We start from the raw sequence: 27,999 nt of genomic DNA on the forward strand, positions 1-27,999 counted from the left end.
CTGTTTATTTGTCAACAAAAGTCTGCTGGATGAAGATGAACACGTTAGTTGATCATCATAGATCTGAGTAGGGGTGGGGAAAAAAAACGATTCTAAGATGCATCGCGATGCGGACGTGGACGATTCTGAATCAATTCACAAATGTCAAAAATCTATTTTTTTTTCTTTTTTTCTCTAATAACGTAATATTGACGGAACGCAAAAGGCGGAACTCTAAAGCGGACGTGCAGTGCGCGGACAGTCTCCGGCGTGTGCATAACAGAGACGCGCACATAACAGAGACGCATGATGGCTGAGCGCCAAATTCGAACGGCACCCTCTTCGTTAAAAGCTAACGTATGGAAAATTGGCAATGTCATTGTGACCTATTTAGTATTTTTTGTATGAGAGCTGCTTTCTGTATTGTTTAGTTTTCACATCAATATGCTGATAACCGATCTGTTATACGTACGTTATACTGCCCTCCACAGGCACAGTGTGTATCAGTGCAATGTCAGTCACAAAAAGTTACATTTTGACTGTGCTCTCTGCAGATGTTCATTCACTTTTTTTGTATAAGCTGTTTTTGATTGTGGTATACAGCAAACATTTGAAGTCATAACTCTTTATTATTTAGTTGTGTATAAGAGTGGCTTTGTATGTTACTAATTATTCAGAATATGCATTAGTCCACAATAGGGATGGCTCGATACCACAATTTTGGTTTCGGTACGGTACCAGAACCTAATACCTCGGTATCGATACTAAATCGATACCACAGGTGACAAATAACCAGCCTCAAAATTTAAGTGAATTGAAACAGTTTTATTAAAAAACACTGCTTGAAACTCTGCTGCACCGAATGTGCAAACAAAAAGTTATCAAAATGTAAAAAAAAAAAAAATTTAATAAATAAAAAACAGTCAGGGAACTTACAGTAGGTTAAATTTTGATTTAAAAAAAAAAAGAAAAAAAAGAAAAGGACACCTGAAATGATACAATTAAAATAGGTTAATATCTATTATCTATAATAATTGATTAATATAGAATAATAATAGAATAATGAAATGAAATGTAAACCATTAGCTGTCATGCATCAACAGAATTATCAACATTTATAGCATTTATTCATCTTGGTTTGATTACTGTTTGGTTTGGGTTCATATTAGTTTAATGCATAAAGTAATGTTAACATGCTAAACATGTATTAGTATATTTAAATAATAATTACGGATTGATCTATTCTAGATTAATAAATGCTATAATACTGTCAGGTCAGGTTACCTAATGAATGTTGACAAATGTAGCTTAAATGTAAAGTGTTACTCTAACATTCATATTAGTAATATCCATATTACTACTATTACTCTCTCTCAGCTGATTCCTCAGTCGGTCGCCACAGCAGCAGTGATAGATATGCCTTTCATTTTACTATCACCAATACTAAAATTAATATCACTTATCTCTTTATTCATTCAAATTCAATTAATATATGATTGTTTGAAAGGGCAAAAAAATTATGAGAACTAAACTTCATTGGTTCTAGCGTGTCATGAAAGCACATTTGAGCTTTCGTGTTTACCGTGTCATATTTAATTGATAAGCTCTATGTGCGCTGTGAATAAAAGTCTAAATTAAATCAGTTGAATGATGGACTCACGTGTCGATCTCTGAACTCTTTGAACAAGTCAGGATGATCAAGTGACAAGTGGTCAACGTTAGCCAGATTTGATGTGTTGCCTCCCGTGGCAAATTTAAAGCAGCGTTTGTACAGTGGTGCATTGAGGTCTGTTGCTTCACCTTTCTCATTACTTTTGTAGGCAAAGTAATGCCATATTTCACTCCTATTGCTCTCTTTATTTATTAATTTCGGGCGTGTAGAATGAGCTTCATCTGTTTGATCCATCGTGTTCCTCCGTTGTCATCGTTTGCCGGTTTTGCGTGACCCGCGTCAGTTTGGGTAGCGCACTGCCGCCTAGCGGTGAACTTCGAAACAGCAGCGCATCAAATACCGAAGTGAGCAAAATTATGATATTGTACCGTTTGAAATATAATATATACCGGTATTTTTGCAGTACCGGTATACCGCGCATCCCTAGTCCACAAGCATTATGTTTGTATGAGAGCTGCTGGTACATCATTCTATATTTTTGAACGAAAACTGTTTGTGATTTTGCTACAAGTACGCTGCTAGTACAGGCAAACGTTTATTTCCCTGTTGGTTCTTTGCAATGTTGGGACATATGCTGGCAAATATAACCTTACAGTTGACTTGCCAAATCACTTCCATTTGTTTTATTAATAAAATTAATATAGGAAGTATTTAATAAAATTAATATAGGAAGTATTTGAAGTAAATTCTTTATCGGTCATCATAAATACTTTGCTTTAAAAGTACCAAGTTTTCACAAAAAAATTAAATAATAATAATAATTGTTACCCTCTGAATCGTAATCTAATCGAATCGTGAGGTGCCTAGAGATTCCCACCCTTAGATCTGAGTCATTTTCTCTTTCTGTCTTCAGTCTGTATAGATGCAGTATTACAGAGAAACAGAGTCTCATCCTGACTTCAGCTCTGAAATCAAACCCGTCACACCTGAGAGAGCTGAACCTGAGAGACAATAAACTAGGAAATACAGGAGTGAAGCACTTATGTGCCATACTGAAGGATTCACACTGTAAACTGGAGAGATTGAGGTCAGTCACATTCACATACAAGAATCAAAATGCTTAAAATCACTTCAACAGTTTAAACTAAAACACTAACATTTTATTTGCTTATGAAGATGATTTGACTTTACAGAATAAAGAGTTTTCTTTTATTCTGTCTTATTTTCTTCTCTCTCTCTAAATGTAGTTTAAGATACTGTGATATGACAGATGAAGGTTGTTCTGATGTGACTTCAGCTCTGAAATCAAACCCGTCACACCTGAGAGAGCTGGACCTGAGCGGGAATAAACTAGGAGACTCTGGAGTGAAAAACCTCAGTGATCTACTGATGAATCCACAATTCCAGCTGGAGAAACTACAGTTAGTATCATTATACTGTACAGCAATTACAGTGTGACTGAAGTTTATTTATTTGAAGACAGCAGGGCTTATGTTTCATTGTTTATAGCAGTGCACTTTCTGAGTTTTCCCTATTGCTCACATTTTTATGTGTTTTTATCTAGTTAGAAATTGTTTAATTTTCAGCATTTGATACAATGTACTGATTGTGAACATGCAGAAATCTGCCTTTTCAACAGAGAATAAAGAAGAGAGACTCAAATAAGTAGTTACAAATGAAAGAGAAGAAACAGTGTCTTCCAGCACACAGAACTAGTGTGACTTGGTTTCAAAACAGACTATTGGAAACTAAATGCTGCTGTAGCTCTTCAGTAAGATGATCATCATAGATGTGAACTATTGTTATTTATCTGTCTTCAGTCTGAGTGAATGCAGTATTACAGAGAAACAGAGTCTCATCCTGACTTCAGCTCTGAAATCAAACCCGTCACACCTGAGAGAGCTGAACCTGAGCTGGAATAAACTAGGAGACTCAGGAGTGAAGCACTTATGTGATGTACTGAAGGATTCACACTGTAAACTGGAGAGATTGAGGTCAGTCACATTCACATACAAGAATCAAAATGCTTAAAATCACTTCAACAGTTTAAACTAAAACACTTTAACATTGGATTAGTGCAAACTTAGTATTTTGTGATCTGGTGAAATAAAGATGAAGATCTCTCTTCCTCTGTCTGTTTTTTTGCTTATGAAGATGATGTGACTTTACAGAATAAAGAGTTTTCTTTTCTTCTTTCTTATTTTCTTCTCTCTCTCTGCTAATGTAGTTTAATCTACTGTGATATGACAGATGAAGGTTGTTCTGATGTGACTTCAGCTCTGAAATCAAACCCGTCACACCTGAGAGAGCTGGACCTGAGCGGGAATAAACTAGGAGACTCTGGAGTGAAAAACCTCAGTGATCTACTGATGAACCCACAATTCAAGCTGGATAAACTACAGTTAGTATCATTATATTGTACAGCAATTACAGTGTGACTGAAGTTTATTTATTTGAAGACAGCAGGGCTTATGTTTCTGTGTTTATAGCAGCGCACTTTCTGGGTTTTCCCTATTGCTCACATTTTTATGTGTTTTTATCTAGTTAGTAATTGTTTAACCTGTTAAGCTTCACCAGTGCGCAGACGCACTGAAGCTTTTTTTTTTTTTTTTTATAGTTCAAAGTTACTATCAGATTTAATGTTATTGCCTTGACAAACTATACATCATTAAAAAAATATAAGACTCAAGTTTCAGTATTTGACCACTATTGTATTCTGAGAAACTTCTAGTGACAGTTATGTCTTAATTTGTGTCAGGAGTTATGAAATAAAAAAATGCGTCAATACCTTTAATATGAATTATGAGCGTCAGCCGCTCCCATTCAGAAAAAAACTCCTGTGCTGTCGTCATGACAGCGCTTGACAAAACAACGTCCCTCAGGGCTTTAGCTCAAAAATGTGCAGATTTGGAGAAATATTGATAGATTCTCATAGATTTACATCATATTTCTATAGACAGGAATAATATTTATTGAATTTATACCCAAATGCGTCGATGTAATCTTTATGAGCGTTTGGTACTCTGATACTGTGTTTTCAATTCATACCAATAGCCTGAGGGCGCTATAAGCACAATAATAGTCCATATATAGAACATGAAGAAGAGCCATGATCATGTGACATTCCAGGACGTCACTGATACACACAAAGCTACAGAGATCGCGCTGTAACATGCAGATAAAGATGTTTTGAAGACAATAAACATGATTGCAATGATATTTGAGTTACCTGTGTTTTTCAAGCCATGCCAGGTATTTTCATAATAATAGATTATATTTATAATGTAATGCTAATCTATATAGACTATCATTGTGCAGAACACTATCCAATAGTATATTTTCTGTCTGATTTTTTTTTATCTGAAGCCAAATTAGATCACAAAAGATTATTTAAAATACTCGACGTGCGTTAAAAAGTACGTTTGGAGCACAAACATGGTTTTAATCTCATAAATTGTCGTGTATTGATGGTGTGCTAAGCTAACATGCTAGCTAGCCCTAGGTGCACCTGCTACCTAGAAGTTATACTTTTATTATTTTTTGAATGCTTACTGAAATGTTTCTTTATTCAAGAAATGCATTTGATACAGTTTAAAATGTGAGGTGAACTTTGAGAAAAGAAATTAGGGACTGAAACCCTATGAATAGCCTGTGAATAGCCAGTCGTTAGTAACTATAATGCAGACAAAAGAAATGCATATTTAGAGCCATAACCAGGCTGGAGAGGTGTGAATGTGTGCAGGGGGAGACTGAGACTGAATGGGGATCGTTTGCACCACAAAACAATAGAGACAATATACTGGATAGATGGTTAGAAGATGACAATAAACATCAGTAGCATTTTAGCGTCAAATCAAAATAAAGTCATTTGACATGGTCTTGAAAAACATTTAACTAAATACAGAGTTTTGGACTTATTATCTTCAGATTTTAAACATAGAATGTTTAGACATGTGTCTTTAGCTGTAGTGCATTTCTAGATTGCTACAGTACCAACTTCAATTTTATTTTCATGAGGATGTTTCATAAAAATTAATTTCTAATAACTTTACAAAACTTTGAAGCTATTTATAACAATTTTTGTCATTATGACAATAATTCATTCTACATTTACAATAAACTGCCAGGTAGACTTGTAGTCAAGACCGCCTAAACCGAGACCAAGACACTACCAAGACCAGAGGGTATCGAGACCAAGACAAGACCAAGACCAAGACCAAGACAGACCAAGTCAAGACCAAGACCAAGTCGAGACCGAGACCGAGTCGAGACCGGAGGGAAAAAAATAGACTAGTGTTGAAGCTAAGCAATATGAATTCAAGAACAGCAGCATACTAGGGTTCAGCCGCAGTTTACATTCAACACATATTATATGGTATTACTTCAACTACACAGGCAGAACAATACAAAGACAGACCATGTCATGTGTGTGACTGTGAGCTCACTGTAAATGTTTTTGCAGGGTGAGATCAACTATGTGTAGCAATTGCATGACGGCTGTTACTGCACTATTGGAGGATTGAGACTCCCTTAACTTTTGTGTACTGTTGAGGACTGACATGACTGGTACTGACTGGTTCATCTGAAAAAAACATCAAACACCTCCAACACCATCTTGCTCCTCCAACAACTGTCTAAAGAATGAGAAATATGTAACCAATTGAAATTATACTTAATGTGTAGATGAAATCGTAACATCAAATTAAAGATACGCAATTATAAACTTGGATTAGGCCTAATGTTTAGTCAACACAACGGAGATATGCAGATGATATTTAAAAGACCATTTATTTAGTCTAACACCATCTTAAATACAATACTGTAATCAAACAACACACACACACACATGCACACACACACACACACACACACACACACACACACACACACACACACACACAGAGATATCAAAGACACAAATTCATCTAAGCAAATGCCTGCCATCTCTGCCGATTTCGGAGTCTCCAAATTAATCCATTCTACAACTTTTAAATACATAATAAAATGTTTAAAAACGAAATTATAGGCTTAAGTGCAGGATCCGAAAGTTGGTCGTTTGTCGCTATGGTTACACACACACACACACCGTTGGCGGTGCGCTGACTGCGCTCAAAGTCATCTGTCAGTTGTGCAGTTACCCAAAATCTCCTGAATGAAGTTAATACCCATCATGTCACTGATATGTGTTTTTTAAATCAAGTGATCAAAGTGCTCGTTGCCGCTGCGATCAGTGGCGCGGATAAAGTGTTTTCTCGTATATTGGGCGCACACGCCGCACTGTCTTCACTCGGACGCGCGCTTCAATCCGTTCCGTTGCGGATAATAATGTTGCATTATCGAACGTTGTGTCGTCGTGGATATTGTAGTAGCCTATTGTATTGCTAAATCCCCGACCACTATGTCGGTCTGAGACCTAGACAAGACCGAGAGGTCCGAGACCAAGACAAGACCAAAGACCGTCAAGGCCGTGACAAGACCGAGACCACGTAAAAGTCTTCTCGAGACCGGTTTCGAGACCAAGACCGGTCTCGAGACATACATCACTACTGCCAGGTGTCAGCTTTCAAACGAGATCATACTTGTGCTTTTAGTGCAAAGGGTTCATGAACTGTATCTGTTTCAGTTTGGGTATGTCATTTCTGGGGATTTTTCAAAAGTGGGGTTGCAGCTTAACAGGTTAACCCTCTGGGGTCTGAGGTGTTTTCTGGCCCTGGAGGTGTTCTGACATGCTCTGACATTTGTGCTTATTTCTGTTACTTGTGACATTTTCATGGCTAAAGTCTGATTACACTGTATTCAGCACAAACTCTGCTACAATAATATATCAGCAGCATGTATGTAAAAGTTTGTAGTTTTGAGATAATGACATTTATGCGTGGTTTGTGAAAATACAAAAAAAATTGTCACTGAAATAAGGTCATGAAACCCATACTGATTATTTCTTCACAAGACTTTTGAAAAGTGTATCACATAGCCTAGAATATTTGCTACAAAACTATGTGAAAATCATCCTGACTGCTCATTCAGAGAAAACAATATATTGATTTAAAATTTCTAAGACGTGTTTTGTGTAAGAAAGCTTTATGCAGGAGGGGCGTGATCACCTTATTAATATGTAGGCTTTTCACACCTGAGAAAGACAAAGACACTCCCTAATGGCCCTATTAGGAGCTATCAGGCCCTGTCATTCTAAGCAACCTTGCACAAAGAATGAGGAGATTTAAAAAAGAATGGCTTTTTGCCAATCCAAATATACACAACAAATGACAAAAAAGCACACTATTCAAAACAATGATCCAAAGACAGAGACCTTTGTGCCATTCCTAAAAACATTGTACATACCTTTCATTTCCAAGGTGTTTGATTTTCACTTTACCATGTTCATGTACAGAGACTCATGTGAATGTTGAAGTCAGCAGGACTCAGTGGCATCTGGTCCCTGAAAGAAAAAAAAGAAGTGAACATACTGATATCAAGAGAAACTATAGGGAATATAGTTCTAAAATTTATTGGGAATAAATTTGAGATTTTTCTGGTTAAAATTGCTTTTTAAAATTCACAGAATACACACACACACAAATGTTTCCAACAATATATAATATAATGAACACCAGGTTTGTTGTGCCTTGTAAGCATAGGCTATGCACAGTGCTGCATAAAATAATAATAACAATAACCTATAGCAGCCTATAAATCTTCCAAAAGATTTCAGTAACAACTACGCTAGAGAAAAATATATTGATTATCATATGTTACTTCAAATGTTTCCATTCGTTATGATGATATGAAATGAGATAATACTAAAAACATGAAGCCTTTGTTTGGTGCGTTTGGCTTTTCAAACGCGATCACGCTCCAAATATGATACATTCAAAACCAGAGCATGCTCCAAAATATGAAACATAATGGTTACCATATTATACATATCTACGTTTGAGCAGATATCCACAAACACAGTAACAGTAAACACGGGTCTAAATATTATAATATTCACCATATATCTAGCAACAGTTCAACTGCAATGTGAAGTTTATGCAACAATAACATGAACTAATAATTAAGAATTTCTTACCTAACATCTTTCTTGTCTTCAAATCGCATTCTTCTTCCTCTGAGGTAAATCCAATGTAAGCTCACGGCACGTCTTTCAAACTCGACGAAAAGCAGAGACTTGTAAAGTTTTTTGGTGCTTTGTTTTTGAGGTAATGAGCGCGTTCGCGTTCCATGTGGAGATTTGCATGTGAATCTCTTTTGCGGGCGTGGGCGTGGTCAAATTAAATCTAATGAGCAAGCTCGTGAGAAGCTTGACATCTTGTTGGTTTTATACAAATTACTTAAACAGAGAATATTTGTTTTCAGTTTGAATCCGATCATTTAAAAGTACACACTTAAATGTTTATAAAGGTATATGGCTCATAAATGTGTGACAAGTATTCGCTGAGTTTTGTTTCAGTTTATAGACGTGCTCAAGAAAAAAAAGTTCATCGCGACGGAGAGGCAGAAAGCACACCCTGTTTATTTTCTTTATTTTACAAAAGCACAATGTTTTGATTCGATTGTAAGTGGTCACATACACAAGTAGAAATATCACAGATTCTTTTTTCATATTTCTTTTTTCTGTATGACCATAAATGACGGAGAAATTTAAGTTTATTGTACTACTATGTGAAGAAAATCCAGCAAAACGCGCCGGCGCGTTTGTCGACCTCAGAGGGTTCAATTTTATTTTCATGAAGATGTTTCATAAAAATACATTTCTAAGAACTTTACAAAACTTTGAAGCTATTTATAACTATTTTTTTCATTATGACAATAATTAATTCTACATTTTCAATACATTTTCAAAGATGTGAACTATTGTTATTTCTCTGTCTTCAGTCTGAATAGATGCAGTATTACAGAGAAACAGAGTCTCATCCTGACTTCAGCTCTGAAATCAAACCCATCATACCTGAGGGAGCTGAACCTGAGTTTGAATAAACTAGGAAACTCAGGAGTGAAGCACGTATGTGCCGTACTGAAGGACTGTAAACTGGAGAGATTGAGGTCAGTCACATTCACATACAAGAATCAAAATGCTTAAAATCACTTCAACAATTTAAACTAAAACACTTTAACATTGTATTTGTGCAAACTTAGTATTTTGTGATCTGGTTAAATAAAGATGAAGATCTTTCTTCCTCTGTTTGTTTTATTTGCTTATGAAGATGATGTGACTTTAGAGTTTACTGAAGTAAAGAGTTAAAGAGTTTTATTTTCTTCTCTCTCTCTCTGCTAATGTAGTTTAAGATACTGTGATATGACAGATGAAGGTTGTTCTGATGTGACTTCAGCTCTGAAATCAAACCCGTCACACCTGAGAGAGCTGAACCTGAGTGGGAATAAACTAGGAGACTCTGGAGTGAAAAACCTCAGTGATCTACTGATGAACCCACAATTCAAGCTCGAGAAACTACAGTTGGTATCATTATACTGTACAGCAATTACAGTGTGATTGAAGTTTATTTATTTGAAGACAGCAGGGCTTATGTTTCATTGTTTATAGCAGTGCACTTTCTGGGTTTTTAAACTAAAACACTTTATACTCCAGATCTCACAATGAGTCTGAGTTCACATTATATTTGTGTAAAATTCTTCATATTCATGATTTGTTTGTAAGATAATCTCTCTTCCTCTGTTTGTGTCTTTCTAGACTACAGGACTGTGGCATTACAGATGTTTCTTCTTTAACTCAGTCTTTGACTAACTCAAAAGCACTGCAGTTTTTAAAAGAGCTTGATTTGAGACTCAATAAGATAGGAGACTCACAGCAGCGGCTCAGAGACGAGCTACGAGACTCAAACTGTGTCCTGAGGTGAGGAAACATCACTGAGATATTAAAGAGATCTTCATTTACCTCTGATATGTGAACAAACCTTTCAAACATTCGTGAAAGGAAATTATCATTAAGCTTTATTGCAACAAAGGGTTTGTGTGAGAACAAAATGTGAAGTTATTGAAATGTTTAACACAAAGGAGGAAAGAGAAGAAAAGCTCACTGTCACAGCTTTATACATCAACACCTGCTTTATTAACTGTGTCAGTAGAAGTGAATCATTTCAGTGTGAAAACAGACTTGGTCAGATTGTAGGAAAACACTGCACTCCTGCTAAAATCAGTCCAGTTCCAGCTTCAGCTCACAGCGTCCAGCTCACATGAGAAAATGTGTTTTTACTGTTTTACTGTTTAAGCAACACGTCACACTACTTTACACTTACTTTACTCTCAGTTATTTACTAAGGGCCTACAAACATGTTTAAACTAGAGGACAAACGGCTTTAACTAAAGGTTTGTGTTTGAACTCAAAATAACATTTGTATTTGCTCCCTGTGGTTTATTCCATACGCCGTACACTCATTAGTTTCTCCTTTACAGAGACTCAATAGGAGTCGCACCGACACACACTGACAAACATATGAACATGATTCATGCTTTACATCTATTACATTTAAAAACACAAATATCTATGCAAGATCATAAAGTCACTAATTAATCTGATTACAGGAATTCAATTTAACTTATTTTTACAAAAAAAAAAAAACAGTAATTGAAATATACTAATTTGCACTTTGTTCCACTGAACACTGATTGTTTTCTCTTCTGTTCCACTTTACAGAGTAGATGAAGATGGATCACCAAACATCCCAGATAAAGATCGATCACCAGACTCTGATAGTTGTGTTATATCGTAGTGTGAAGTGATCATGAGAGGTGCAGAAACCATCAGGTGATCCATAGAAGAGTCTCACTACTGTCTATGAGGAGAAATAAATGAAATGTGTTTCATAAAGGTGGAAGAGACTCAGACTTCACAATTAAATAAAGCAGCATGTGTGTTAGCATGCGTTTTAGAAACGTGATATTGAATGATCAATGTTGGTTTAGGATGTATAATAATTATCTATAATATACATAATATAATAATTAATTATTATAAAGATATATTTTGTTTTGTGTGAAATCCAAGTTTTGGAATTGGGAATATATTGTTGATTCTGATTTGTATATTTCATTGATATTTTATGTGAAGTTGTACATGTGTTATAAAAAATATATATATATTATTTACATTATACATTTTTGACTCTGATCTGTTACACTTTAGTGCATTGTTATAATATATATATATATATATATATATATATATATATTAGGGTGCATCAAATTTGAATGGGAAATTTTTATTTCAAAATATCAATTTGGCTGGCATTGCATTTTGTTCCAATTAACATAAAAATGACTTTTGCAAAGTTTTGAGGAATTCCATTGAGATTTAGGGGTGCCACCTAACACATGAACTTTGGCGAAATTTAGAAAAATTTGCAATTTTTAGTCTAATTGCCAAAAGGTTGACCTGGAAATGTTGAGTACAGTGAACTTTTATACAGTAACATGTTCTATAGGGTTATCAAAGTAAAAGTTGTTTGTTTGCCCTTTGGGCAACTTGGGCATTTCTAAGAATTCAACTTTCAAGATTCTCCATTCATTTGTCCTATAGACAAAATGAATGGAGGTCAATGGGACATTTTCACATGGCCTTACCCTGTTAATTTACTGTAACTACAATGCTACTCTCAATACACATGAGACATCTACAGTGGGGAGAACAAGTATTTGATACACTGCAGATTTTTCAGGTTTTCCCACTTACAAAGCATGTAGAAGTCTGTAATTTTGATCATAGGTACTCTTCAACTGTGAGTGACAGAATCTAAAACAAAAATTCAGAAAATCACATTGTATGATTTTTAAGTAATTAATTTGCATTTTATTGCATGACATAATTATTTGATACATCAGAAAAGCAGAACTTATTTTTTGGTACAGAAACCTTTGTTTGCAATTTCAGAGATCATGCGTTTCCTGTAGTTCTTGACCAGGTTTGCACACACTGCAGGGATTCTGACACACTCCTCCATACAGACCTTCTCCAGATCCTTCAGGTTTCGGGGCTGTCGCTGGGCAATACGGACTTTCAGCTCATCCAGAGATTCTCTATTGGGTTCAGGTCTGGAGACTGACTAGGCCACTCCAGGACCTTGAGATGCTTCTTACGGAGCCACTCATTAGTTGCCCTGGCTGTGTGTTTCGGGTCGTTGTCATGCTGGAAGACCCAGCCACGACCCATCTTCAATGCTCTTACTGAGGGAAGGAGGTTGTTGGCCAAGATCTCGCGATACATGGCCCCATCCATCATCCCCTCAGTACGGTGCAGTCGTCCTGTCCCCTTTGCAGAAAAGCATCCCCAAAGAATGATGTTTCCATCTCATGCTACACGGTTGGGATGGTGTTCTTGGGGTTGTACTCATCCTTCTTCTTCCTCCAAACACGGCGAGTGGAGTTTAGACCAAAAAGCTCTATTTTCAGATGGTCATTGGCAAACTTCACATGGCCCTGGACATGCGCTGGCTTGAGCAGGGGGACCTTGTGTGCGCTGCAGGATTTTAATCCATGATGGCGTAGTGTGTTACTAATGGTTTTCTTTGAGACTGTGGTCCCAGCTCTCTTCAGGTCATTGACCAGGTCCTGCCGTGTAGTTCTGGACTGATCCCTCACCTTCCTCATGATCATTGATGCCCCACGAGGTGAGATCTTGCATGGTACCCCAGACCGAGGGAGATTGACCGTCATCTTGAACTTCTTCCATTTTCTAATAATTGCGCCAACAGTTGTTGCCTTCTCACCAAGCTGCTTGCCTATTGTCCTGTAGCCCATCCCAGCCTTGTGCGGGTCTACAGTTTTATCCCTGATGTCCTTACACAGCTCTCTGGTCTTGGCCATTGTGGAGAGGTTGGAGTCTGTTTGATTGAGTGTGTGGACAGGTGTCTTTTATACAGGTAACGAGTTCAAACAGGTGCAGTTAATACAGGTAATGAGTGGAGAACAGGAGGGCTTCTTAAAGAGAAACTAACAGGTCTGTGAGAGCCGGAATTCTTACTGGTTGGTAGGTGATCAAATACTTATGTCATGCAATAAAATGCAAATTAATTATTTAAAAATCATACAATGTGATTTTCTGGATTTTTGTTTTAGATTCCGTCTCTCTCACAGTTAAAATGTACCTATGATAAAAATTACAGATCTCTACATGCTTTGTAAGTAGGAAACCCTGCAAAATCGGCAGTGTATCAAATACTTGTTCTCCCCACTGTATACTCTGAATATGAAATTGTCCACTCTAGAATACTGTTGATGTTAAGCTTAATAGCTTGATAGCTAACTGTGGTTAGCAAACTGTTGCTAGCTAACAAAAGCTAGATGTAATGAGCACCAAATACCTATAAATATGACTTATGATAAATAAGTATACAAAGACACAACTACAGATATGATAGTAATGTGTAATAATACATACCCAACACAGAAAGATCACCTCAAACAGAAAGATCACCTCAGTTTTCTTGAGCTGTAGTATTGTTAACCTCAGATCTCCATTGTGACCATTGAGCACTGTTGACCACTTTATCCAACAAAAACAGATGTGCGGTGGCACCCCTAAATCATCATGTACTGGAAACATATTTTGCATGTGTTGTTTCTACATATATTGGAACACTTTTAGCACCCAGCCATATCAAAATTCAAGAATTGTGTTTTTTGATGCACCCTAATATATATATATATATATATATATATATATTAGGGGTGTAACGGTTCACAAAATTCACGGTTCGGCTCGATACGATACACTTGTGTCACGGTTCGGTTCGGTACGTTTTTGATACAGCAAAAAGAAAGAAATGCCAGAGAAATTTCCTTGATTTATTTATTTTTATTCTTTTTTATATTAAAACTAACATCATAAAGTATGATTTTTTTTTTTTACTTTGAGCAATTCTAGAGTTATAATTCTCTCTTCTTATGAGCATATAAAACAAAACAGCTCCTTGGAAAAAATTTAATGTAATATTGTAGTAGTTATAAACAAAGGTTTATTTTAGTTCAGATTAACATTTGAGGCAGCAATTGTATTCATAATGTCAAAATAAAACCAACTTAATGTTACTTGAAGGCATTATAGCCTACTATTCCTGCCAAACTTCCATGGTTGCAGACAGTTAGTGTTACTACGTGTTATGAGCCCATCAAATGAATTAAAATGGAACCTCATAACATATAAAGACCACAGAGATTCAGTGACGGTGCATAAATTATTTATTTATACAATGATTTAAATGATAAATAATTTGTCATAAGCAGAGCATGGTGGTAAAAGAAAGTAACAAAACAAACAAAAAGAAAACCCTGCGCACACATCTACCGGAGAAATAACACTTGCCTACCTCCCGTTCGGAAACAAAAGACAACATTCTCCGTGAGTCTTCCGGGTCCTCTGACTGCTATAACTAATCCTAAACTAAATAACATGTGAAAACCCATCACCAAGTACCACCAGCTCTAAATAAAGTTATAAACTGAATCTAACAGATGTGCATTTCCCTCCGGGAACGTGCTTATGAAACACGATCATGAAGTCGACACGAGAAACTCCCTAAAGAGACATAACGGGCCGAGCACACGAGACCCCTCGGAGAGAAAGATCAGAAAGGAGAGTGAGAGAGAGCGGATGTCAAACAAGGCGTCTTTAAAGCAGTTGCCCCACCCACAATCAGCAGTCGGCGGGACGTCACGTGACCTATAGAGGAAACAGAAACACAACCGCACAAAGCAGCACAAACACTGATCCCATTAGGCTTGACAACGTAACACTACGTTACAGTAAATCCATGGTGAATGTTGCTGATCTGTGGACACTGGATAGTTCATTCATGGCACAATGTTTCTTCCAGGTTTCCACGTCAGCGCTGTTTGATCCGTTAATAACGGAGAAATGTGAATGTTTCTCATTAGATCTCGCAGCGATGTTATTACTTAAGTGGCGAATTCAAATGCTTTCTTTACTGGATCTCTTATTAGCGCTGTGTAGTAACAGTGTCGCATGATCACGATCGGCTCGTGCTGCACTGATCCAAACTAATAAACGGTCCTTCAACCACAAAATAACGAGCAGTTTCGTTCCGCTTGCATTATGTTTGCCATTTGATGTTGGGCAATGTTCAATTCAATTCAATTCAATCAACTTTATTGATCCCACAAAGGGCAATTAGTTAAGAGCAGCATGTATACAACAGTACATAACACAAACCACACACATTATTCGCAACATACAACCGTCGGCAAATATGTACACTTTTTTTCTTCCTTTTCCCCTTCCCTTCTCTAAAAAAAACAAAAAAAACAAGGAGCCCTACACAGAGTTTAAGAGTTTGATCGCAGAAGGAATGAAAGATTTGGAATGACGGTTCGTCTTACACACAGGAAGCGCATAACGACGCCCAGAAGGCAACAGAGAAAATTCACCTGCCAAAGCATGTCCCGGAGAGGCGAGGATACTCACTGCCTTTCGAACTATTTGTTGGTTACAAAAGACATTGAGGTCTCTCTGTTTCACTCCAATAATTTTTGAACAGATTTTTACAATGTTGTTCAGGCTATTCCCATCTTTAACAGTCAAGTTGTGGAACCAGCAGATAGAAGAAAAACTTAAGAGACTCTCAATAAAAGACTGATAAAACCTACACAGGATGACCGGCGTGACAGAGAAAGAGTTTAATTTACGGAGGAGGTAAATTCTCTGTTGCCCCTGCTTCACAATGGCAGCGCTGTTTACATCAAACTTAAGATGGTCATCAAAAACAGTGCCCAAGTATTTATATGATGAAACAATTTCCACCTTTACATTGTGTATGATGCTCTCAGAAGCAGTATCTCTATTTCGCCCAAAGTCAATAATTAATTCTTTGGTTTTAGATACATTTAAATCAAGGCAATGGTTATCACACCATGAGATAAAGTCTGTCAGAGCATTCCCATGGTCAGATACTGGACCTTGAAGCAGTGACAACAATGTAGTATCATCGGAAAATTTCACCAAATAGCTATTCTCCTGGGCGCTTCTGCAGCCATTTGTGTACATGATAAAAAAGAGGGGTGAAAGGACACACCCTTGAGGTAATCCTATAGATAGCAGTAAGGGGTCTGATAATTGGCCATTTACAAATACCCTCTGCTCTCTAACAGTTAAAAAGTCTAAAATCCATAAGACAAGTTGGTGAGGCAAGTTAAAATCACACAGCAGCTTGTCTATTAAAATATGTGGCTGCACTGTATTAAAAGCTGAAGAAAAGTCTGCAAACAGAAGCCTGGCATGGGATTTTGGTTTGTCTAAATGCTTATATAGACTATTCAAAATAAAAAGCTTTGCATCCTCTACTCCCCTCCCCGCTCGATACGCAAATTGCAGGGGGTCCAGTCTACCCTCTACAGACGATAGCACCAAGTTTTTAACGATTTTTTCAAATACCTTCATAGTTAGTGACGTTAAAGCAACAGGCCTAAAATCATTTAGTTGCCCTGGTTTGCTAATCTTTTTAGGAACTGGGATCACTTTGGAAGATTTCCAAAGAGTGGGAACCACACTGCTCTCCAGTGACATCTGAAAGATGTGCTGGAGGACACTGCTCAGCTGATCGGCACAATAGCGCAGTGTCCGCCCTCAGACAAGATCAGGTCCAGGGGCCTTCCTTATATTGACCTTACTCATGCGTACAGAAAAACGACCCGAAAGCCCTGTACCGAACGCTTCAATACGAATACGCATATCGTTACACCCCTAATATATATATATTTACATTTACATTTAGTCATTTAGCAGACGCTTTTGTCCAAAGCGACTTACAAATTAGGACTAAATTAAGCGAGTCATAGTGAAGAGGCAAAAAACAACGCAAAAAGTGCTCAAAATACGAAGTTCAGTCATTGTTCAGAGTAGCATAAGCGAGGACATAAAGGAAAAGGAAAGGTAGGATATAAAGGAAAAGGAACTTTTTATTTTATTTTATTTTTTTATGAGGATAAGTGCTCACGGAAGAGAAGGGTTTTCAGTTGTCTTTTGAATGTTGCCAGGAATTCTGCATTCCGGATGAGGGTGGGGAGAGCATTCCACCAGCATGGAACTGTGAATGAGAATGTTCTGGAAAGTGATTTTGTGGCTCTCTGTGATGGAACCACGAGACGTCGCTTGTTGACCGATCGTAGGTTTCTGGTGTGGATGTAGACTTGTAAGAGTGAGTGAAAGTAGGAGGGAGCTGTGATGATGAGTCACGAGGCTCCATCTGAAAGTGGCATTTCATTCACTTCACCCAACCCCCAAATTAGACGGCAACGCAGAAAGGGTCACAATAAAAAGCCTGTAACTAATAATGCTGCAGATGCGCTTTCTGGGTTACTAAAACACATGACTGTTTAATAATACTGTACTGAATTAAGAGTTTTTGCCCATTGCTGCTACTCTCAAATCACACGAGAAAGCGATGAGAAGGTTTCTTTGTCCATACATACAGAGAAGCTATTGTATCTTCTGGGGAAGTACCGCTGACTGGACAGTCATGCGGACATCGGGAAAATTGGTAGAGACAAGCTGAAAACAGCAGTTGTTCATGTAATGTGTGCCTTACAGTAAATATGATGAAGACACCTGAAATCGGACTATAAAAGAAGGAAACCGAACAGGACTCGACGCTCTTCCTTGCATCTCCAACTCGAGACTCCAGCTTTTCCGAGCGCAAGAAGCCATATGCTTTAGCTAAATATTCCTCTGTTAGACTAGTACTTATATTATAATCTGTAACAAGTATTCTTTTCACTTTGATTCTTTTAATAAATATTGTTAAACATTTATTATAATCATTGGACTGGAACTTGGATTTTTGAGTACGTGTCCCTTTCTTCACACGGGATCAGGAAGACCCACAACTGAAGAAAGACTACATCACAGGAAAGGTGAGCATCTCTTTTCTAAAAAGAAAATATATGCACTGTGATATTTGATTGATTTAATAAGCCTAGCCAAAGAGGCAGTTCCGACAGGGTTATTGTTGTATAACAAACACGGTTCAAGGGTACCTAAAAAGATAGACTTATATTACAACGGGGACATCTATTGTCATTATAATGAACTATTTTTATAGTCAATTATTATGATTGTGGTTTATTGTTTTTATAATAGAATACGAAGTTGTAAAGACTGATCATCTAACTCTTAATGGCACAACTATAGGATAGGCGCTGTAGTTACCGCGGGGCTATTTTACGTCCTGGATAGGATATAAGATAACTTGGAACGGTATTAATTGTGAAATAATCCATTACAGAGCTGAGCCTGTGATAGATCTGTAAGCAAGCGTCAATGCCTTGAACTTGATGCGAGCAGCGAGGGGTAGCCAGTGCAAAGTGATGAAGAGAGGGTGACGTGGGCCCTTTTGGGCTCGTTGAAGACAAGACGAGCTGCAGCATTCTGAATCATTTGTAGAGGTTTAGTTGCACATGATGTAAGTCCAGCCAGAAGAGCATTGCAGTAGTCAAGCCTAGAGATGACCAGGGCCTGGACGAGAAGTTGTGTTGCATGCTCAGTTAGGAAAGGTCTGATCTTCCTGATGTTGTGCAGTGCAAACCTGCATGATCGAGCTGTCTTTGAAATGTGATCTGTAAAGGTCAGCTGGTCATCCAATATCACTCCAAGATTTCTGACCGACCTTGATGGGGTGATTGATGATGAATCTAGCTGGATAGTGAAGTTGTGCTGTAGAGATGGATTGGCAGCGAGGATGAGAAGCTCAGTCTTTTCCAGGTTGAGCTGCAGGTGATGTTCCTTCATCCACGTCGAGATGTCCGCCAGACAGCTTGAGATCCGTGCAGCTACTGTGGGATCATCTGGAAGAGCTGTGTGTCATCAGCATAGCAGTGGTAGGATAAACCATGTGCCTGTATGATGTGTCCCAGTGATGTGGTGTAGATGGACAAGAGCAAGGGTCCAAGAACTGAACCCTGAGAAACCCCTGTGGTCAGCTGATGTGCTTTGGATACCTCGCCTCTCCATGCAACCCTGAAGGACCTACCTGTGAGATCTGACTCAAACCAGTGGAGAGGAGTTCCTGCGATGCCCAGTGATGAGAGGGTGGACACAAGGATCTGATGATTTACAGTATCGAAGGCAGCAGACAGATCCAGGAGAATGAGAACTGAGGACTTGGAAGCAGCTTTTGCGATCCGTAGGGCTTCTGTGACCGACAGTAGAGCAGTCTCAGTTGAGTGGCCTTTCTTGAAGCCAGATTGGTTGACATCCAGCTGGTTGTTCAGAGACAAGAAGGATGTTACTTGGTTGAAAACAACTCTTTCAAGTGTTTTCGCAATGAATGGTAGGAGAGAGATAGGTCTGTAATTCTCTACAAATGATGTGTTTAGTGTTGGTTTTTTAAGCAGTGGAGTTACCCGAGCCTGTTTGAATGCAGTAGGGAAAATGTCAGTCTGGAGGGATGAGTTGATGATGTGTGTGAGTGCTGGTAGAAGTGTGGGAGAGATGGCTTGAAGAAGGTGTGAGGGGATGGGGTCTAGAGGGCAGGTGGTAGGATGACTGGAGAGGAGGAGTTTAGATACTTCTTCCTCGGTTAGCGGAGAGAAGGAGGGGAGAGGGTTATTGGCTGTGGAAGGGGTCGGTCTGGGTTCCTGTGTGTGTGGTGCTGAGAACTGACTGCTGATAGATGTTGTTTTGTTGGCGAAGAAGTTAGCAAAATCGTCAGCAGTTAAAGAGGAGGCGGGTGGAGGTGGACAGAGGAGAGAGTTGAATGTCTTGAAGAGTGATCGTGTGTTGGAGGAGCTGTTGATCTTGTTGTGGAAGTAGGAAGATTTTGCAGCATGAACATCAACAGAAAAGGAAGAGAGGAGAGATTTATACATACTCAGGTCAGATGTGTCTTTTGATTTGTGCCATTTCCTCTCCGCTGCCCTGAGTTTGGTCCGGTGTTCACGAAGAACCTCAGATAACCAGGGGTTAAGGGGAGTAGCGCGTGCTGGCCTGGAGGAGAGAGGGCAGATATTGTCTAGAGAAGAAGTTAGAGTGGAGCATAAGGTATCTGTTGCGGCATTCACATCCAGAGGTGAGAATTGCGAGGGTGAGGGAAGAGAAGATGACACAGCAGAGGAAAGATGGGAGGGAGAAAGTGAGCGCAGGTTTCGTCTGAAAGTGACTGGTGGGGTAGTTGGTGGTGCACGGGTAGGAAGTTGTAGACTGAAAGTAGTGAGGAAATGATCTGAAACATGGAGAGGTCTCACCAGAGTGTTGTCTGTGATGCAGTAGCATGTGTAAACCAGGTCCAGTTGGTTGCCTGATTTGTGAGTACCTGTAGTGATGAGTCGTTTGAGATCAAAGGAGGCTAGGAGAGTGTTGCATATGGCTTATCGAGATGAATGTTGAAGTCACCAAAGACTACAAGTGGGGTGCCGTCCTCAGGGAAGGAGGACAGCAGCACATCCAGCTTGTCTACAAAGTTTCCCAGCAGACCTGGGGGTCGATAAATGACTACAATATGGATCTTATTGGGAGTTGTAAGTGTAATAGCATGATATTCAAACGAGTTGTTGTTGCATAGAGAAGAGAGTGCTGAGTATTTCCAATTGTTAGAAATGAGAAGCCCTGTGCCCCCACCCCTCCCAGACTGGCGAGGGGAGTGAGAGAAGGAGAAATTGTTAGAGAGAGCAGCGGGGGTTGCTGAGTCTTCTGGACAAATCCAGGTCTCAGTCAAGCCCAAGATACTAAGAGTAGAATGAGATGCAAAGGCTGGAATAAAGTCAGCTTTATTGACTGCTGACTGACAATTCCATACACCCACGGAAAGAGAGAGAGGTGTGTGTGAGGATGAGAGAATGGACTGCAGTTTAGCAGTATTGCGCTGCCTTTTGCGCGTGATGAAAGGCCGTTGCCTAGAGATAACAGGAATGTATTGAAAGCACATGTTGAGTAAGGTGAAAATAAGTGGGAAAGGAAAGGGAGAAGGAGATACTTAAGTGCCTTCCTGGTGTCCTTCCTCGGTGGAGTCGCGCAGGTAGAGTCGATGGTCTTTACCCGAGTCGGTCTTCACACGAGGAGGCTGAACACAAGAGCTGAACGCTTCCGCGACAGCGCGCAGACTACAGAGATATAGTGCTGTCACCGCTTGAGTGAGGACAGCTGTTTCGGCCAAGTAATTAAACCAAATAACGCGAGAATGGGCCAAATCGAAACTAGCTGCTGGTAGGCAGTACTTAAGTGCAATAAAATTGCAATAATTTCCACCCGCTGTTGTTAAATTCGAAACGTGTCTAAATAAAATAAAACTAGAAAGGTAAAAATGATAGGTAAAAATGAAAAGTAAGCAGAGATTCTAAGATAGGCTTACCCCGAGTCAAATAGAACACTGAATAACGGCAGAAAGGGGTATTTCAGAAGAAACTACTAGCGCGCTCTTGCCGTCTCTTGCCGTCTCGTCTATATATATATATATATATATTTTTTTTTTTTACATATGTTGTATTGTGTATTTTTTTTGATGAGCTATGTCCTCTATCTCACTGCCATCTCACTGAATCTGTGAGACTCAACAACACACACTCCTGTGAGAGAAGCATAGTAGAGCGAGTCTTTAACATGCTGAACACACACTGATGCTTTATATTGCCAGCAGCCATATCACCCTGTAGCCCAAGACTGGTTGCCCACTGAAGCTAAGCAGGGCTGAGCCTGGTCAGTACCTGGATGGGAGACCTCCTGGGAAAACCAGGTTGCTGCTGGAATAGCTGTTAGTGAGGCCAGCAGGGGGCGCTTACCCTGTGGTCTGTGTGGGTCCTAATGCCCCAGTATAGTGATGGGGACACTATACTGCCAAAAGAGCGCCGTCCTTCGGATGAGACGTAAAAAAACCGAGGTCCTGACTCTCTGTGGTCATTAAAAATCCCAGGATGTCCTTCGAAAAAGAGTAGGGGTGTAACCCCGGCATCCTGGCCAAATTTGCCCCTTGGCCTCTGTCCATCATGGCCTCCTAATCATCCCCATATACTGATTGGCTTCATCACGCTGTCTCCTCTCCACCAGTAGGCTGGTGTGTGGTGGGCGTTCTGGCCCAATATGGCTGCCGTCGCATCATCCAGGTGGATGCTGCACATTGGTGGTGGTTGAGGAGATTCCCCCTTCTATGTAAAGTGCTTTGAGGTCTCAGAAAAAGCGCTATATAAATGTAACAAATTAAATTTATAGAGTCTGAACTGAACCTGTGAGACTCAACAACACACACTCCTGTGAGAGAAGCATAGTAGAGCGAGTCTTTAACATACTGAACACACACTGATGCTTTATAGAGTCTGTACTGAACCTGTGAGACTCAACAACACACACTCCTGTGAGAGAAGCATAGTTGAGTGAGTCTTTAATCCTCTGGGGACCAAAAATGCGCCTGCGCATTTTGCTCGTTTTTTTTTTAGCAATGAAAAATAAACACTTAATGCTCTGTTAATTTTGATCTTTCATTTTTGTGTAATACATCAATCGATCCTGTTCAGCTTCTATTTTTTTTCTGTATACTCACAATAAAAATAAAGTGTTTTGCTTTTTGACAAATAAAGAAAAATTAACATGATGCGATTTCTGCCTTCTCTCTGTCAGTACTCCCATTTGAAACGCGTTCGAAAATGATCTATAACTCCGCGAAAATTCAGTCAAACAGGCAAACAGACCCACGGGCATAAAGCTTGAGATCGCATCTTTTAAATGAAGTAATTTATATAAAAAACAAATATTCTCAGCTTCTGTAATCTGTATAAAAAGAGAGCGACTCCAGTCGAGCTCATTAGGAGCCATTCAAAAGTAATGTGACCACTCCCCGGAGAGCGCGTGCTATTCAAATGCAAATTCTGAGAACCATTTCAGTCTGTGAAACGCCCACATCAGCTGTAAACAAAGCGCGTCGCGAGTGAGGCATAATATAGCCTACCTTCTGGAGAAAAGATTCCTCAGAACAGTGCTGATATGAGGAGCAGATCCCGCTGAGGAGTGAGGTAGGCTGTTTTCTTTTCTCAAGTGTTGATGTGGAATAACGTTATGGAATAACGTTAGTGTAGGCCTATGCAAACCGCAAAAAGATGAATCGCATTTCTATAATATGACTCGCCTTTCTGTGAGATGAATGAAGGGTACATATTTGTAAAGGCTGTTTAGCCTAAATATGAATCGCGCGTCTGTGTGTGAAAGAATAAACTGCTTTGCTATAGCCTACTGAGATGAGTAAAAATCGACTGAAATATGTTGAAATAAAATATATTTGTATAAGCAACGTATTAAACAGTTTTTAGGCTACTGTAGAATATACTGCCACATCAAATAAGCTTTTGTTTAGCAATTTCTGCTCATATCTGACGTTATATATATATATACACTCACCTAAAGGATTATTAGGAACACCATACTAATACTGTGTTTGACCCCCTTTCGCCTTCAGAACTGCCTTAATTCTACGTTGCATTGATTCAACAAGGTGCTGAAAGCATTCTTTAGAAATGTTGGCCCATATTGATAGGATAGCATCTTGCAGTTGATGGAGATTTGTGGGATGCACATCCAGGGCACGAAGCTCCCGTTCCACCACATCCCAAAGATGCTCTATTGGGTTGAGATCTGGGGACTGTGGGGGCCATTTTAGTACAGTGAACTCATTGTCATGTTCAAGAAACCAATTTGAAATGAGAAAATCAATGTTAATACTTGGTACAGTAGCCTTTGTTTGCAATTACAGAGGTCAAACGTTTCCTGTAGTTTTTCACCAGGTTTGCACACACTGCAGGAGGGATTTTGGCCCACTCCTCCACACAGATCTTCTCTAGATCAGTCAGGTTTCTGGGCTGTCGCTGAGAAACACGGAGTTTGAGCTCCCTCCAAAGATTCTCTATTGGGTTTAGGTCTGGAGACTGGCTAGGCCACGCCAGAACCTTGATATGCTTCTTACAGAGCCACTCCTTGGTTATCCTGGCTGTGTGCTTCGGGTCATTGTCATGTTGGAAGACCCAGCATCAACCTATCTTTAATGCTCTAACTGAGGGAAGGAGGTTGTTCCCCAAAATCTTGCAATACATGGCCCCGGTCATCCTCTCCTTAATACAGTGCAGTCGCCCTGTCCCATGTGCAGAAAAACACCCCCAAAGCATGATGCTACCACCCCCATGCTTCACAGTAGGGATGGTGTTCTTGGGATGGTACTCATCATTCTTCTTCCTCTAAACACGTTTAGTGGAATTATGACCAAAAAGTTATATTTTGGTCTCATCTGACCACATGACTTTCTCCCATAACTCCTCTGGATCATCCAAATGGTCATTGGCAAACTTAAGACGGGCTTTGACATGTGCTGGTTTAAGCAGGGGAACCTTCCGTGCCATGCATGATTTCAAACCATGACGTCTTAGTGTATTACCAACAGTAACCTTGGAAATGGTGGTCCCAGCTCTTTTCAGGTCATTGACCAGCTCCTCCCGTTTAGTTCTGGGCTGATTTCTCACCTTTCTTGGGATCATTGAGACCCCACGAGGTGAGATCTTGCATGGAGCCCCAGTCCGAGGGAGATTGACAGTCATGTTTAGCTTCATCCATTTTCTAATGATTGCTCCAACAGTGGACCTTTTTTCACCAAGCTGCTTGACAATTTCCCCGTAGCCCTTTCCAGCCTTGTGGAGGTGTACAATTTTGTCTCTAGTGTCTTTGGACAGCTCTTTGGTCTTGGCCATGTTAGTAGTTGGATTCTTACTGATTGTATGGGGTGGACAGGTGTCTTTATGCAGCTAACGACCTCAAACAGGTGCATCTAATTTAGGATAATAAATGGAGTGGAGGTGGACATTTTAAAGGCAGACTAACAGGTCTTTGAGGGTCAGAATTCTAGCTGATAGACAGGTGTTCAAATACTTATTGCAGCTGTATCATACAAATAAATAGTTTAATAATCATATATTGTGATTTCTGGATTTTTTTTTTTTTAGATTATGTCTCTCACAGTGAACATGCACCTACGATGACAATTTCAGACCCCTCCATGATTTCTAAGTGGGAGAACTTGCAAAATAGCAGGGTGTTCAAATACTTTTTCAAATATTCAAATATTTTCCTCACTGTATATATATATATATATAATACTATTTTTGTCAAAAATAAAGTCATAGACTAAGATGTTAGATGTTCCAATGTTGGCTATATTCAAACTAATGAATACATATGATAAAATGTAGGCCTATAATCTTTTTTTTTTTTTTTTACAAAGAAAGAGTACACTTGAAATATTGTTGAAATTGTAATTATTGTTGTAATTGTAACATTTTTAATAAAATAGCAAAACATATTTACAAGAGAGATGTAAGCGAAATCTTAAATGGTCAATGTAAGTCTAAATACATCTTTTGTCCTTGCATTGTGGCTCAGTCAGTGTCACACCTGAATGAATGGCTCATTAGGCAGAGTCATTATGCAGAGTGGGTGGGACATTGTAATCTAAGGTGTTAAAGGGGCCACACCTTATTTCCACTCGTTACAGCTTCTATCCGACTGAACAGGGACCGGTATACAGGGGGGAGGAATCAGGCCGTGAGTGAAGAGACTGCTCTGCGTGAGTGGTATTTACGACAGAACGTTAAATACAAGTAGTCCACAGCGACTCTAGGGGTCGTTGTTTGACCAAAACGGAAATCCTACATAGTGGGGCTTTAATACTCAAGTTTGTCTTGTGCCTCCATTCAATAAATCTCTTTCATTTGTTAAAGTGACATATCATGAAAATCTGACTTTTCACGTGTTTAAGTTCTATAATCGGGTGCATCTACCAACCCAGAAAACGTGAAAAGTGAAACCCAGTAACTTTGTTTTGCTGAGCCTTTCTCTGCAAGCATGTAAAAAAATAAGCCGATCAGATTTCGATCCCCTTCTGACGTAGGAAGAGGATCTTATTAAAATATTATTATATATTACTGGTCCTTAATCTGCACGTTTACACCCACTAGCCGACATTTGGTTTCGCAAGCGACAACAGAGACCAGTTCTTAAGCTAGGTTTATACTCGACGCGTCCGCACGAGCACAAAAATCACATCATTGCGGTGTGGGCGGTCGTGCGCGTTGGATGCGCAAGACCCCATTTCGCTTGGCGGTGTGCGCGGCTTTTTTATAACAGCGTGCGCGGCTCCGCATCCGAAGATGCACGACTTCGAGCCGAATCTGGCCGAGCTCAAACTTCTCACCACACCGGCACCCAGTTTGCACGTCTAAATTAGTTGCTTACATTTAAAAAATGAGCATACAATAGCATAAAAGTATTTTTAATGAACCGTATTTTCTGTCCATGTTTAATAAAAATGTTACCGAAACTTAATTAAATGTTTTGTGAAATTAGAAAATATTTAAGAGATTGTTAATTTAGTTGTATAGCCTACACACATGTTTTTATATCCACATATTTTGTTCTAATGTCACAAGTAATAATCTCAGGGTTTACTGGATTTTACGATTCTTTTTGTAGTGTGGTATTGGTGGTGATGTACTAAAATAAACATTGTCACGTGTGTAGCTTTCTTCTTCTCACCAATGAATCCTGATGGTTAAGAGGACAATTACTTGAGTCGACCCCTATCGTTTCACAGAATAGTACAACGGCGAGCGCGTCGAGTATAAACGCCTCGTCCGTTTGGGGAGGTGCGCGCGCAGTCTTCAGAGACTCACCAGGCGAAAGTGCCAGGTGCCAGGTGCCAGGCGAAAGTATAAACCAGGCTTTACGCAATGGCAAAAGTTTGAGCAAAGCAGCAAACTGTTCTGTCGTTGAGCACAGACGAGCACTGAACACTATTGACAGTTCCAGCCTCAGATGAGACAAGCGGTATCAGCGGGTCATTAAAGAGAGGTTCCTTCTCTGTCCAAAGTCCAATATTGGAGAGAACCCTCTTAATCTTAAAAACTTGTTTTTTACATGGTTTGGTTTTAAAAACCATGCTCTCAAAACTGCTATCCCTCAAGTCCATGTTAGCCAGTTTGATCAAAAACAGTTACAGCACATTATACTTGAAGACATTTATCTTTCTCAACACAGTGCGCACTGTATCAGCGGTTCCGCAGTCAGCAATCTCTGTGCTGCTTGAAGTCTGAAAGTCTTTATTCTGTTTTTAATGCCCATCAGGCCTTGTCCTCCCTCTTGAATAGGTAGGAAGAGTACAGCAGCTTTTTTTTACAATGCTGCTCATCACAGAAAAAGTCAATTAACTTTCTTTGCAGTTCTTCAACAACACTTTCTGGGGGATCCAGAACATTTTATGCCATAATGCAGCCAGATTATTCATGACCAATACCCTGCCCCTAAACGCTAGCTGAGGTAGCACCCACAACCATCAGGACAACCGGTCACATTTTCTCCACCATACCCTCCCAGTTCTTCTGCCTATATTGCTCTGTTCCTAAAAACACTCCCAGCTTCTTCA

The 27,999-nt window shown here is 39.3% G+C and overlaps 1 protein-coding gene across 1 annotated transcript in view; it reads left to right on the top strand.

The window, feature by feature from the left end:
• The window catches only part of LOC311292523 (NACHT, LRR and PYD domains-containing protein 12-like), a 37,339-nt gene extending 25,636 nt beyond the window's left edge, over positions 1 to 11,703 (top strand). Inside the window, exons 11-18 of the mRNA XM_084412235.1 lie at positions 2,505 to 2,678; positions 2,839 to 3,012; positions 3,412 to 3,585; positions 3,819 to 3,992; positions 9,470 to 9,637; positions 9,875 to 10,048; positions 10,284 to 10,445; positions 11,247 to 11,703. Of these exons, the coding sequence (XP_084268361.1) occupies positions 2,505 to 2,678; positions 2,839 to 3,012; positions 3,412 to 3,585; positions 3,819 to 3,992; positions 9,470 to 9,637; positions 9,875 to 10,048; positions 10,284 to 10,445; positions 11,247 to 11,322 (1,276 nt within the window). The 3' untranslated portion in view covers positions 11,323 to 11,703. The remainder of the gene's footprint in view (positions 1 to 2,504; positions 2,679 to 2,838; positions 3,013 to 3,411; positions 3,586 to 3,818; positions 3,993 to 9,469; positions 9,638 to 9,874; positions 10,049 to 10,283; positions 10,446 to 11,246) is intronic.
• The last annotated feature ends 16,296 nt before the right edge of the window (positions 11,704 to 27,999 follow it).

Source organism: Rutilus rutilus (assembly GCF_951802725.1).
Source record: "Rutilus rutilus genome assembly, chromosome: 6".
NCBI lineage: Eukaryota > Metazoa > Chordata > Actinopteri > Cypriniformes > Leuciscidae > Rutilus > Rutilus rutilus.